Below are 12,813 nucleotides of genomic sequence, written 5' to 3'. Positions count from 1 at the left end.
CATGTATGCATTCATTAAAATGAAATTCGTCGAAGTAGCATAGTTTTGGTCAATGATTCTTCATCTTGCGAGGGGTCCGAAACTGATGCGTTAATGATGTATCGATCTACAATTGTGACTTACCCTGTAGTGTTCACTTCATTACGAAAAACACCTTTAGCAACAAAATTGCCCGGCTCGGTTTTGCCGGTAATTGAGTATTTGTGACCATTACTGTCATAGGATACGTATGCCACGGAGGTAGTTGAAAGTTCTCTGCCAGTGCACACGGCTACGAAAATCACGCAACACAAACCTAAAACTAGCATGTCCGCCATTTTGGCCAGTCACATGACCTATCAAATATGCATTCGGACTTCTCCTGCTTTACTCATATCTTTCAATTTCAAAACAAGAAATGTTCCGAAAATTACATAGACTCTCCTGTGTTGGGTTTTGACGTCTGCACCATTAGTATATATTTGCTCACCTGACCTAGGTGTTGCCCCACAGAAGATAACATAATTAGCATGATTGTTTCACTGATAACGGGATGATTGCATCTCATGTGATGTAGCTAAAAGCTGTGATGATTTGAAGGACAACACTGTCAGCTGCTGACATGTTAACAGGATGTGATTAATGCACAAAGCAGTCCAGTGCACTAATGTTATAATGATCAGAAACATAACATGCCAGAACTTTTGTGAAATATGAAAATCAACGAGAAAAGTTTAGTGAAATTCGCCTCGTCTGGGGCACCCGCTGATAAAGAAGGTCCATTACTTAAGAGAGGTGAGCTCAATAAGGGGTTCCAGAAGCGATGGTTTGTGTTAAAAGGAAATCTTTTTTTTTACTATGAGAGAAGGACAGATAAAGAACCAATTGGCGTGGTAGTCCTGGAAGGATGTACAATAGAACTCGCAGAGAACACAGATGGATTTACTTTCCAGATTGTATTTCCAGGAAGTCACTCCCGTACTTACACATTAGCAGCAGACTCGCAGGAAGAAATGGAAGCATGGATGAAAGTGTTAGCATGTGCAAGTTATGACTACATGAAGTTGATGGTTGCAGATCTGCAACAACAGATAGAGGAAATGAATTCTGAGACACAGCAGCGACTCGTGGAGCAGGCCAAACGAGATAGTAAGATGGTGCATTCCCAGTACCAGAAAATCTCCTACTCAGCTGATGATTCTAGTTATCATGACATATTAGGATTAACAGTGGATGAGAATGCTTCCATTAGTCCCCAAGGAAGAATAAGTAACCAGAGATTCAATCCTTTTAATTCTTCAGCTAATGATATATTAGAATCAGGCGGGGCAAAGTCAGGACAAGTTGTGGACTTGGTTAATGATTATTACGATGATTCTGCTGAAGTGAACCACAAAAGTTTTATAGAACTACACGAGGAATATGGAACACAAATACAGTGCCTAAGTGAGCTATGGAGAACTGGTGCCATGACCAGGAACTCTCTGTTGCTCTCTCCTGACATTTTATAGCTTCAATTTATAATTTCTTCCTAGACTATCTCAAAAATTAATATTGTGGGTCGTTTGCTTGTGGGAAGATTGTCCCTAAAGCATGGCCATGTGTAAGGAATGGTCTATAGGAATGTTGTAACTCAGGCCTGGGTGAGGATTGGTCTCTATGGATGTTGTAACTCGGGCCTGGGTAAGGATTGGTATATAGGGAGGTTGCCCCTGGGTGCCTATGAAGGAGTGATCTCAAGAGAGGTTGTTGCTGGAAGAGGGCCACTCTGTACGGAAATTGTCCTAGGGTAAGGATTCAAATCTCTAGAGAAATTGTCCTTGGGTGATGATTGTTTGTCTTGGGAGATTGCCCTTGGGGTCAGGATTGGCTTGAGAGAGGTTGTCCCTGTGTGAGGAATGGTCTCTGTGGAGATGTCCGTGGGTGAGGATTAGTTTCTATGGAGATTGTCCTAGGGTAAGGCCTCTGGAGAGGTTTTCCCACTGAGATCATCAGATTAGTATTGGCTACGTTTTTGTTTTGTTGCAGTGCATCTATGATTAGGGCCAGGGTACCGACACTTGGGAATTCAACATTTATATGGTCAGGATTCGGTTATACAGATCTCCACAAAAGTAAAGGGGTCATATTTCCTGAAATGAGTGATAAGTCTTATTTGGCTTGTCCTGAACAGTTGAAATTTTAATTGAATTTTCTTATAATTAATAGAAAAGTGTTTCCTTCATTATTATCCAAAATGGGATGATAATGATTTGTCTCCCTTTGTTGCTAATACAGATAGAGCCCAAAATGGAGCAATATAATGTTGCAATATAGTGTTGTGTCTGCCTAGCAATATAGTGTTGTCTCACTTGGTGTTTACAGCTGGAGCCCAAACTGGAGCAATATAGTGTTGTCTGCCTTGGTACTTGGGCCGAAACTGGAGCAATTAAGTGTTGTCTTCCTTAAGGCTTTGTGTTAACAGGTGGAGCCTAAATTGGGGAAATATTGTGTTGTCTCCCTTCATCATCAGATGGTGGGCAGTTCATCCGTTGTCCGTCCCTCCATCTGTAAGCAATTGTTGTTATCCCTGTTTCTTTAGTTGTACTGAAATCATCTTTCTCATATTTTGTATCTGGATTCCCATGATCGCTAATTGTGCATGTTTGATTTTGGGACTGATAAGAAAAAATTAAATATCTGATACGGATATTTTGGCGCCATAAAATTTGATATTTGTCCCGGGTTTGTCTGCTTGACTTTGGGACTGATTAGAAAAACAAAACATCATTGCTGTTCCTGAAGAAAAATTTCAAATTTCATAGATCGAGCAAACACAGAGGAAAGAATATTAGTAGGTATATAAAAAGGGAAACAGTCCAAATTAAGAACATATAAAGACCAGCCATGTTTGGCACCAACTTTAAAACCCTCTGAGATCTCTTATTTATAGATGTAGCCGAAACTGATGTGATACTGCAATACTTTTTGTTACATTTTCAGAAGTTCATTACCTACTTGTATTCATTTAAGGGTAGATTCAAAGACAAATGACAAAATAGAATGAAAGTTTATGTCAAATTGTTATATATACCGATATATATATATATATATATACGCTAAATGTATTACTTATATAGCATTTTGTACTTAAATATATGTATGTATATATATTTTTTTTTACTCAATCATGGTAGTTCAATTTTATTATATTGAAGCTTTTAAATAGACTTCTACATGAAATAAATGTTAAGTTAACAAATTAAACTTAATTACCTGAATTTCAATATTTTCTATAGAATTCAGAAATATACAATCATTAAGTAATTAAAAGTTATTAAAAGACAGCCATATATTAATGTCAAATTTTATCAATGGGCATTGTAATAATTGATAAGAAAATGTTTTGTCTCCCTTACATTTCTTGTTGTTCAATAACTTCCATTCCTTGGATATGAAGGTCTAAATGTTGAAGTAAAATAGTGAAGGTTTTCTTTTTTTTTTGAGAACCAACTACAACCTGCATTAGTTATCTATAATGTAGACCGTCACAATGGTACTGTACAAATGTTGTTGACAAGTACATGTAATTGACTGTTATGCTGTTTCTAATACATTGAATACATCTTTGTGATTGGGAATAACTTGTTCGTGGATATTTATATGTATCATCATGCGATACAGAGTATCAATATACCAAACTGTCATCATGAATGCTTATAGAAAGTGATGATTTATAAGATTAAAATCACAGATGTAACCATCATGTCAACACCTCTGTTATTCTAGTAAATTTAATAAATCATTTATATTAAAAGTCTTGATTTATTTATATATACATATTTAAAACATAGAGACCTTGACTACTTGCTTGTTTATATCACTATAGTACCATTTAAAGGACTTCTTCTTAATAATCAAACTGCCAAAGAGTGCTGATATTGGACCTGTTGTATGCTGGGATGAATGACCTTGATTCACTCTGAAGGTCACAGGAGTCAAATGCATTGAAATAAGAAAACCAAAATGCTGAGGGTGCTGATATTAGGCTTGTAGCATGCTGGGATGAAAGACTTTTTTAAATAAATGGCCTTGACATATTTTTAAGGTCACTGGGATCAAATGTGTTATAGTCTTTAAACAACTTCTCAATAACCAAAAGATCCAGTGTGCTGATATTGGTACTGTAGCATGCTAGGATATGATGGAGTACCAAGTTTGTTCAAATGAATGATCTTAATCCACTGTCCAGGTCAAGGGGCCAAACATGTCAAAAGTTTTTAAACAGAAACTTGATGATAACCAAGATGTCCAAGCTATCAATATTGGTTCTGTAACCTAACAGGATGAGGGGCTACCATATTTAAACAAATGATTAACTATGACCTACTTTCAAAATCACTTGTCAAACATTTTGAGAACTTATGATTTGTTCTGCAGCAAGAGGTCCTGGGTCATGATATTTGTGTTGTAGCATGCTTGAGATTTCAAGTTTTCATATGATGAACAGGCAAAGTCTTCAGTGTAAGCTGCTGAACAGTAGAGGAATACAGGCCCATTGAGCCTCTATCATATATATTTATAGTTAAATGACCATTAAGGTCCATGGGAGTCTTGTTTAGTAGATCACCTGAGATAAAGTTTCAAATGCAATAAATCAAACTTGGCTAAAATCATTAGTTTAGGATGGCAGATTGACAGTAATCACATACTTGACTGCTGGTGGCCATCAGATATACAAAATGACTGCTGGTGGCCATCAGATATACAAAATGACTTGGTGGCCATCAGATATACAAAATGACATGGTGGCCATCAGGTATACAAAATGACTTGGTGGCCATCAGATATACAAAATGACATGGTGGCCATCAGATATACGAAATGACTTGGTGGCCATCAGATATACAAAATGACTTGTTGGCCATCAGATATACAAAACGGCTGCTGGTGGCCATCAGATATACAAAATGACTGCTGGTGACCATCAGATATACAAAATGACTTGGTGGCCATCAGATATACAAAATGACTGCTAGTGGCCATCAGATATACAAAATGACTTGGTGGCCATCAGATATACAAAATGACTGCTAGTGGCCATCAGATATACAAAATGACTGCTAGTGGCCATCAGATATACAAAATGACTGCTGGTGACCATCAGATATACAAAATGACTGCTGGTGGCCATCAGATATACAAAATGACTTGGTGGCCATCAGATATACAAAATGACTGCTAGTGGCCATCAGAAATACAAAATGACTGCTGGTGACCATCAGATATACAAAATGGCTGCTGGTGGCCATCAGATATACAAAATGACTTCTGGTGGCCATCAGATATACTAAATGACTGCTGGTGGCTATCAGATATACAAAATGACTTGGTGGCCATCAGATATACAAAATGACTTGGTGGCCATCAGATATACAAAATGACTTGGTGGCCATCAGATATACAAAATGACTTGGTGGCCATCAGAAATATAAAATGACTTGGTGGCCATCAGATATACAAAATGACTGCTAGTGGCCATCAGATATACAAAATGACATGGTGGCCATCAGATATACAAAATGACTGCTGGTGACCATCAGATATACAAAATGACTTGGTGGCCATTAGATATACAAAATGACTTGGTGGCCATCAGATATACAAAATGACTTGGTGGCCATCAGATATACAAAATCACTTGTTGGCCATCAGATATACAAAATGACTGCTGGTGGCCATCAGATATACAAAATGACTGCTGGTGGCCATCAGATATACAAAATGACTGCTGGTGACCATCAGATATACAAAATGACTTGGTGGCCATTAGATATACAAAATGACTTGGTGGCCATCAGATATACAAAATCACTTGTTGGCCATCAGATATATAAAATGACATGGTGGCCATCAGATATACAAAATGACTGCTGATGGCCATCAGATATACAAAATGACTGCTGGTGGCCATCAGAAAAACAAAATGACTTGGTGGCCATCAGATATACAAAATGACTGCTGGTGGCCATCAGAAAAACAAAATGACTTGTTGGCCATCAGATATACAAAATGACTTGGTGGCCATCAGATATATAAAATGACTTGTTGGCCATCAGATATACAAAATGACTTGGTGGCCATTAGATATACAAAATGACTTGTTGGCCATCAGAAATACAAAATGACTTGTTGGCCATCAGATATACAAAACGGCTGCTGGTGGCCATCAGATATACAAAATGACTGCTGGTGGCCATCAGAAAAACAAAATGACTTGGTGGCCATCAGATATATAAAATGACTTGTTGGCCATCAGATATACAAAATGACTTGGTGGCCATTAGATATACAAAATGACTTGTTGGCCATCAGATATACAAAATGACTGGTAGTGGCCATCAGATATACAAAATGACTTGTTGGCCATCAGAAATACAAAATGACTTGGTGGTCATCAGATATACAAAATGACTGCTGGTGGCCATCAGATATACAAAATGACTGCTGGTGGCCATCAGATATATAAAATGACTGCTAGTGGCCTTCAGAAAAACAAAATGACTGCTGGTGTGAGGATTATACATTGAAAGTGAATTCTACGTCAGAGAATTTGGACTAAAAACCTTGAGAAAATCTGAAGAGATACAGCTGGATAAGTGAGGGGTTGTACCCCAGAGAATTTGGACTGTAAACTTTGAAAAAAAAAACTTAATAGATACGGCTTAATAGGTGAGTCCTACTTTGAGAATAGTTTTGCAAACTCGGCAAAACCATAGTAATGACTCTCAGAATTTACCACGAAATGACACTTTACTTCTATATTTGGGTTTTCTCATTCGTTTACGCATGTGTCCCCCTTTTTGAGGTGATTTGTACAGAATGTAAACTTTCTCTCAACAGCCACAATAATATTTTGATAATAATATGTTTTTTGATAAATCAACCAAGTACAGCTGAAAGTGGCCTACTTTACATACAAATCAGAACATGTCTCAATATACCATGTAGTCACACTGCTTGCGGATTAATTAATTCTCCTTGTAATGTTTTTTTTTGTTACCTTTTGAACTCTGACCAAAAGTCGGGAAAAATTAATCAAATCAGTTAAAATAGACTTAAAACTAGGCCACAGAATAAAATTGTATCAATAGTTTACACAAAACCTAAAATCACAATGATAAATATCGGGAAATTCTGTCAGTGCTGGGCCTCGATTTCATCGATATAGTCATGTCTAAAAATAACTACTGAAGTCATGTGATCAACACCCTCATACAAAATTTTCAGTCAAAGTTTTGATATCTGTAAAAAGACAAGACTCGGGGAACACTTGATAAAACGAAACAGGTACGTTAACTTGATTCAAAGGTACAGCTAACACGTGCCCACGTGTTACTAATGTAAACAACATGGTGGCATTATTTTACTTCCGGTATCTATGTCACTGTTTACCCGGGTTACTGATCATGATGGTTTTTTAGGTTCCGGAGATACCACAATAATCCAATCAATTTTATCATTTGAACAGGATGCTATAGATGATATGTTTTATCACAGGGACTTGTGATTTCATCACATGTAATTACATTATAGCAGACATCTGTTTAACACAGGGATCTGTACTATTCGAAAAAGTTACATTATCATAGTGATTGAATTTGCTATCGACAGAGCCCTGTATAATAACAGGGGTCTGTAATATCACAGGGCTCTGTATCATCACATAGCCCTGTATAATAACAGGGGTCTGTAATATCACAGGGCTCTGTATCATCACATAGCCCTGTATAATAACAGGGGTCTGTAATATCACAGGGGTCTGTATCATCACATAGCCCTGTATAATAAGGGGTCAGTAATATCACAGGGTCTGTAATATCACAGGGGTCTGTATCATCACATAGCCCTGTATAATAACAGGGGTCTGTAATATCACAGGGGTCTGTATCATCACATAGCCCTGTATAATAACAGGGGTCTGTAATATCACAGGGGTCTGTATCATCACATAGCCCTGTATAATAACAGGGGTCTGTAATATCACAGGGGTCTGTATCATCACATAGCCCTGTATAATAACAGGGGTCTGTAATATCACAGGGCTCTGTATTATCACATAGCCCTGTATAATAACAGGGGTCTGTAATATCACAGGGGTCTGTATCATCACATAGCCCTGTATAATAACAGGGGTCTGTAATATCACAGGGGTCTGTATCATCACATAGCCCTGTATAATAACAGGGGTCTGTAATATCACAGGGGTCTGTATCATCACATAGCCCTGTATAATAACAGGGGTCTGTGTTATCACAGGGCTCTGTATCATCACATAGCCCTGTATAATAACAGGGGTCTGTAATATCACAGGGGTCTGTATCATCACATAGCCCTGTATAATAACAGGGGTCTGTAATATCACAGGGGTCTGTATCATCACATAGCCCTGTATAATAACAGGGGTCTGTAATATCACAGGGGTCTGTATCATCACATAGCCCTGTATAATAACAGGGGTCTGTATCATCACATAGCCCTGTATAATAACAGGGGTCTGTAATATCACAGGGGTCTGTATCATCACATAGCCCTGTATAATAACAGGGGTCTGTAATATCACATACATAGCCCTGTATAATAACAGGGGTCTGTAATATCACAGGGGTCTGTATCATCACATAGCCCTGTATAATAACAGGGGTCTGTAATATCACAGGGCTCTGTATCATCACATAGCCCTGTATAATAACAGGGGTCTGTAATATCACAGGGGTCTGTATCATCACATAGGTCTGTATAATAACAGGGGTCTGTATCATCACATAGGTCTGTATAATAACAGGGGTCTGTAATATCACAGGGGTCTGTATCATCACATAGCCCTGTATAATAACAGGGGTCTGTAATATCACAGGGGTCTGTATCATCACATAGCCCTGTATAATAACAGGGGTCTGTGTTATCACAGGGGTCTGTATCATCACATAGCCCTGTATAATAACAGGGGTCTGTAATATCACAGGGGTCTGTATCATCACATAGGTCTGTATTATCACAGGGGTCTGTATTATCACACAGGTCTGTATCATCACATAGCCCTGTATAATAACAGGGGTCTGTGTTATCACAGGGCTCTGTATCATCACATAGCCCTGTATAATAACAGGGGTCTGTAATATCACAGGGGTCTGTATCATCACATAGGTCTGTATTATCACAGGGGTCTGTATTATCACACAGGTCTGTATCATCACATAGCCCTGTATAATAACAGGGGTCTGTAATATCACAGGGGTCTGTATCATCACAGAGTTCTGTATCATCACAGGGGTCTGTATCATCACAGAGTTCTGCATCATCACAGGGGTCTGTATTATCACAGAGGTCTGTATTATCACATAGCCCTGTATAATAACAGGGGTCTGTAATATCACAGGGGTCTGTATCATCACATAGGTCTGTATTATCACAGGGGTCTGTATTATCACATAGGTCTGTATCATCACAGAGGTCTGTATCATCACAGGGGTCTGTATTATCACAGAGGTCTGTATGATCACAGGGGTCTGTATGATCACAGGGGTCTGTATGATTACAGGTGTCTGTATCATCACAGGGGTCTGTATTATCACAGGTGTCTGTATTATCACAGGGGTCTGTATCATCACAGGGGTCTGTATCATCACAGGGGTCTGTATCATTACAGAGGTCTGTATCATCACTGGGGTCTGTATTATCACAGGGGTCTGTATCATCGCACGGATCTGTATTTTTTTTTTCAGAATCCATTATTGAAATCTCAAACTCGTTTTTATTTTACATTAAAATCTTGAAACTGGAATTGCCCTTTTTTTTTAACGAAATGAAATGAAATATTTAAATTTTCTTGTGTGAGTTTCATATGAATAGAAACTAGATTTCCTAATTCTGTTCCAAATAAAACAATAAAGCACAATTTCTCTGTATACTGATGTTTATTCTGAATGTAACATTTTTTTGTCACAGATAATTATTGGATGCTCACGCTGAAATATGGAGGCAAGTGATGTGATGAAGATTGGTGACGGTGATCAGAGAGTCAGGATTGTTCACTTGTCAGATACGCATTTGTTTCATGACCAGAAATATCTACCAAGACTTCCAGCTGGAGATGTACTCGTCCATTCTGGTGATTTTTGCACCACTGGCTGGTCTCGCTTGGTCAAGAATCCAGACTACGATAGCCATATAGAACAAATCAATGATTTCTTCAGTAAAGTTCCTCACAAACATAAAATATTTGTTGGTGGAAATCATGATATGGCAATAGCTGGCCAAAGACAAGAAGATGTTCAAGAGATTCTTCACAACGTCACCTATTTACAAGATTCTGGTGTTAATATTGAAGGAATTAATTTTTATGGATCACCATGGACAGCTTACAAGTGGAGATCTTATAACCGAGCTTTTGTTCGGAAGTGGGGAAAGTTTGAACATCACTGGGATGATATTCCCACTACAACTGATGTATTGGTGACACACATGCCCCCTCAAGGCATCAGGGACATGGGAAGAGTGGGATTTTCACCCTTCAGAAGGAACAGGAGGGACATATGTAATATCTGCCATCAAACACACGAAGGGCTTTGTCATCTTGGTTGTCCAAAACTACGGAACGCTATATTAAACAGAGTCAAGTATGTTTATCTACAAGAAAAAAGAGAAAAAAAATGATTGTTGGGATTTTTGGCTTACATTTATCTGAGACTAATCCTAAAGGGGCAGGGTTGAGAAAGTACAGCATGAGGCGAGGATGGAGGTGAGAAAGTCAGGCAGTCTATGGAATGATCTGGAAGACATAGGGTGTGGAAGGCTAAACTAGAGATGAGAAATCTGACTTTATATGGGGATGATCTAGAGGGTGAAGGGTGCAGAAGGATTAGGCTGAGGTGAAAGAAAACCAAACAGTCTCTTGGAATGATCGTGGAGGCATAGGGTGTGGAAGGCTTAGTCTGAGGCAAGAGGGAACCAGACCGTCTCTAGGGATGTTTGTGGAGGTGTAGGGTGTAGAAGGATGAGGCAAGAGGGAACCAGACTGTTTCTAGGGATGATCATGGAGGTGTATGTAGTAGAAGGATGAGGCAAGAGGGAATCAGACTGTCTCTGGGGATGATCGTGGAGGTGTAGGGTGTGGTAGGCTTAGGCTGAGATGGGAGAGAATCTAACCTGTCTCTGGGGATGATCGTGGAGGTGTAGGGTGTGGTAGGCTTAGGCTGAGATGGGAGAGAATCTAACCTGTCTCTGGGGATGACCTGGATGTTGTAGGGTATGGAAGGCTTAGACTGAGATGAGAAAGAGCCTGACCATTCTGGGGATGATCTGGAGGGCAAAGGGTGTTGTAGGCTTAGTGTGAAGTGAGAGAGAATCTGACTGTCTCTGGGGATGATCTGGAGATTGAAGTGTCTGGAAGGCTTAGCCTGAGGCGAGAGGGAATCAGAATGTTTCTGGGGATAACCTGGATGCCACCTGGTGTATTTTTTGGTCTATAATCTGTTTACCATCTCGTCACACTGTTTAAAGCCTTAGTGTACATAGCATTATAGTGCAGCTGAACCAGTTGGTCGATTCCTTACCATCTCATACATTACGTATGTCAGTGCTTGTATGCTCCACAATGGTTATTTGTCTGATGAAGGTGACTGTGTAGTCATCAAAACGTCACACTCAAATCTTCTACTAGTTCTGTTATAAGAACTTCTATTCTATTGACGTTATCAACCTGAAGAAAATGTTCCAAAAACAAACAGTACTACCTTTACTTTCTCTACACCCCTGCTAAATTAAGGATAGAAATGGTGTGTTGGGTATACCTATAAATACAAGATAACAAAATAGCCACAGTGATGTATTCTTCTGTTTCAGACCCAAACTCCACTGTTTTGGTCATATGCATGGAAGTGCAGGACAACAACAGATTGATAACACAACCTTCTCCAACGCTGCCCTCAGCATTCACGTGTTCGACTATTACGTATAATGGACTTTTAACAGATTAAAGGATGTGACTGGCCAGTTGTGCTGTCATGTGATATGGGCTTGGTGTACTGTTACCAGTGATGCGAAATGGATGTTATGTATACATACTGTCAAGTGAGATTGATGTTTCACTCTGTCAGTACATAGCATAGTGATAAGCTTGATAGTCGATTGGCTGAGAATGTGTTGCCTATGATTAACATGGTGTATACTGTATTGTCAGATATGTACTGCAAAGTGAGAAAGCCATAATGTCCTACATGAGGTGGGCGTGGTATACTGTGACATCAGATATAAGCTTGGTGTACTGTCAAGCTAGATGGGTGTGATGCCTTTTTACATGAGATAGGCATAGCGTACTGCCATCTGAGACGGGCATGGCATTCTATGACGTCAGATATGGTCTGTGTGTACTGTCGAATAAGACGGGCGTGATATCCTTCTACATGAGGCAGGCGTGGTGTGCCACTTGAGATTGACCTGGTGAACTCTGACATATGGGCTCGGTGTAGTGTCACATTGATGTGATGTGTTACCATATGAGTGCACTGCCATGCGTACGTTTTCACAAATAATGATCACAATAACTGCTACATATAAATGACAAAACAAAAGGAATATGCTAATTACATTTAATTGTAGAAATTACAACCTTTGCTACTTGATATCCGAGTGTATCATAAATTTTGTAACAAGTCAGATCAAGAATTGTACAAATTGTGCACAATAAGGCCTAGTACAATGGTTGTGTTGTGTAACAAGAGGCCCAATAGGCCTGCATTGCCCACTTGGTATTCAATATTCATCAAAAATAAAATCTGTGATCATCACAAATAC

At 39.0% G+C, this 12,813-nt stretch overlaps 3 protein-coding genes across 3 annotated transcripts in view; 2 read left to right on the top strand and 1 right to left on the bottom strand.

Moving 5' to 3' along the window:
- LOC132544284 (putative phospholipase B-like 2) overlaps positions 1–317 on the bottom strand; it is a 28,722-nt gene extending 28,405 nt beyond the window's left edge. The window contains exon 1 of the mRNA XM_060207857.1: positions 124–317. Coding sequence (XP_060063840.1) covers positions 124–317 — 194 coding nt within the window. The remainder of the gene's footprint in view (positions 1–123) is intronic.
- Positions 318–438: 121 nt separating this feature from the next.
- On the top strand, positions 439–2,282 carry LOC132544289 (sesquipedalian-1-like). The gene has a single exon (XM_060207864.1). It carries the CDS (start codon positions 693–695, stop codon positions 1,488–1,490), a length of 798 nt encoding a protein of 265 aa, XP_060063847.1. The 5' UTR covers positions 439–692; the 3' UTR covers positions 1,491–2,282.
- A 7,729-nt stretch (positions 2,283–10,011) lies between these two features.
- LOC132544345 (UPF0046 protein C25E10.12-like) lies at positions 10,012–11,992 on the top strand. Its single transcript, XM_060207929.1, has 2 exons — positions 10,012–10,637; positions 11,863–11,992. Exons 1-2 carry the CDS (start codon positions 10,012–10,014, stop codon positions 11,975–11,977), a joined length of 741 nt encoding a protein of 246 aa, XP_060063912.1. The 3' UTR covers positions 11,978–11,992.
- Positions 11,993–12,813: the final 821 nt, after the last annotated feature.

This window comes from Ylistrum balloti, unplaced genomic scaffold (assembly GCF_031769215.1).
Source record: "Ylistrum balloti isolate Yb309-2 unplaced genomic scaffold, AGI_CSIRO_Ybal_v1 Utg369790, whole genome shotgun sequence".
Taxonomy (NCBI): Eukaryota; Metazoa; Mollusca; class Bivalvia; order Pectinida; family Pectinidae; genus Ylistrum; species Ylistrum balloti.
Note: the sequence above shows the minus strand (reverse complement) of the source record. Positions and strands in the feature narration are given on the sequence as shown.

Excerpts from the sequence above, each read along its gene's own strand:
- LOC132544289 (XM_060207864.1), top strand. The coding sequence starts at position 693 with ATGAAAATCAACGAGAAAAGTTTAGTGAAATTCGCCTCGTCTGGGGCA.
- LOC132544345 (XM_060207929.1), top strand. The coding sequence starts at position 10,012 with ATGAAGATTGGTGACGGTGATCAGAGAGTCAGGATTGTTCACTTGTCA. Across the intron at positions 10,638-11,862 it reads GCTATATTAAACAGAGTCAA|ACCCAAACTCCACTGTTTTG; the intron begins GTATGTTTATCT and ends CTTCTGTTTCAG.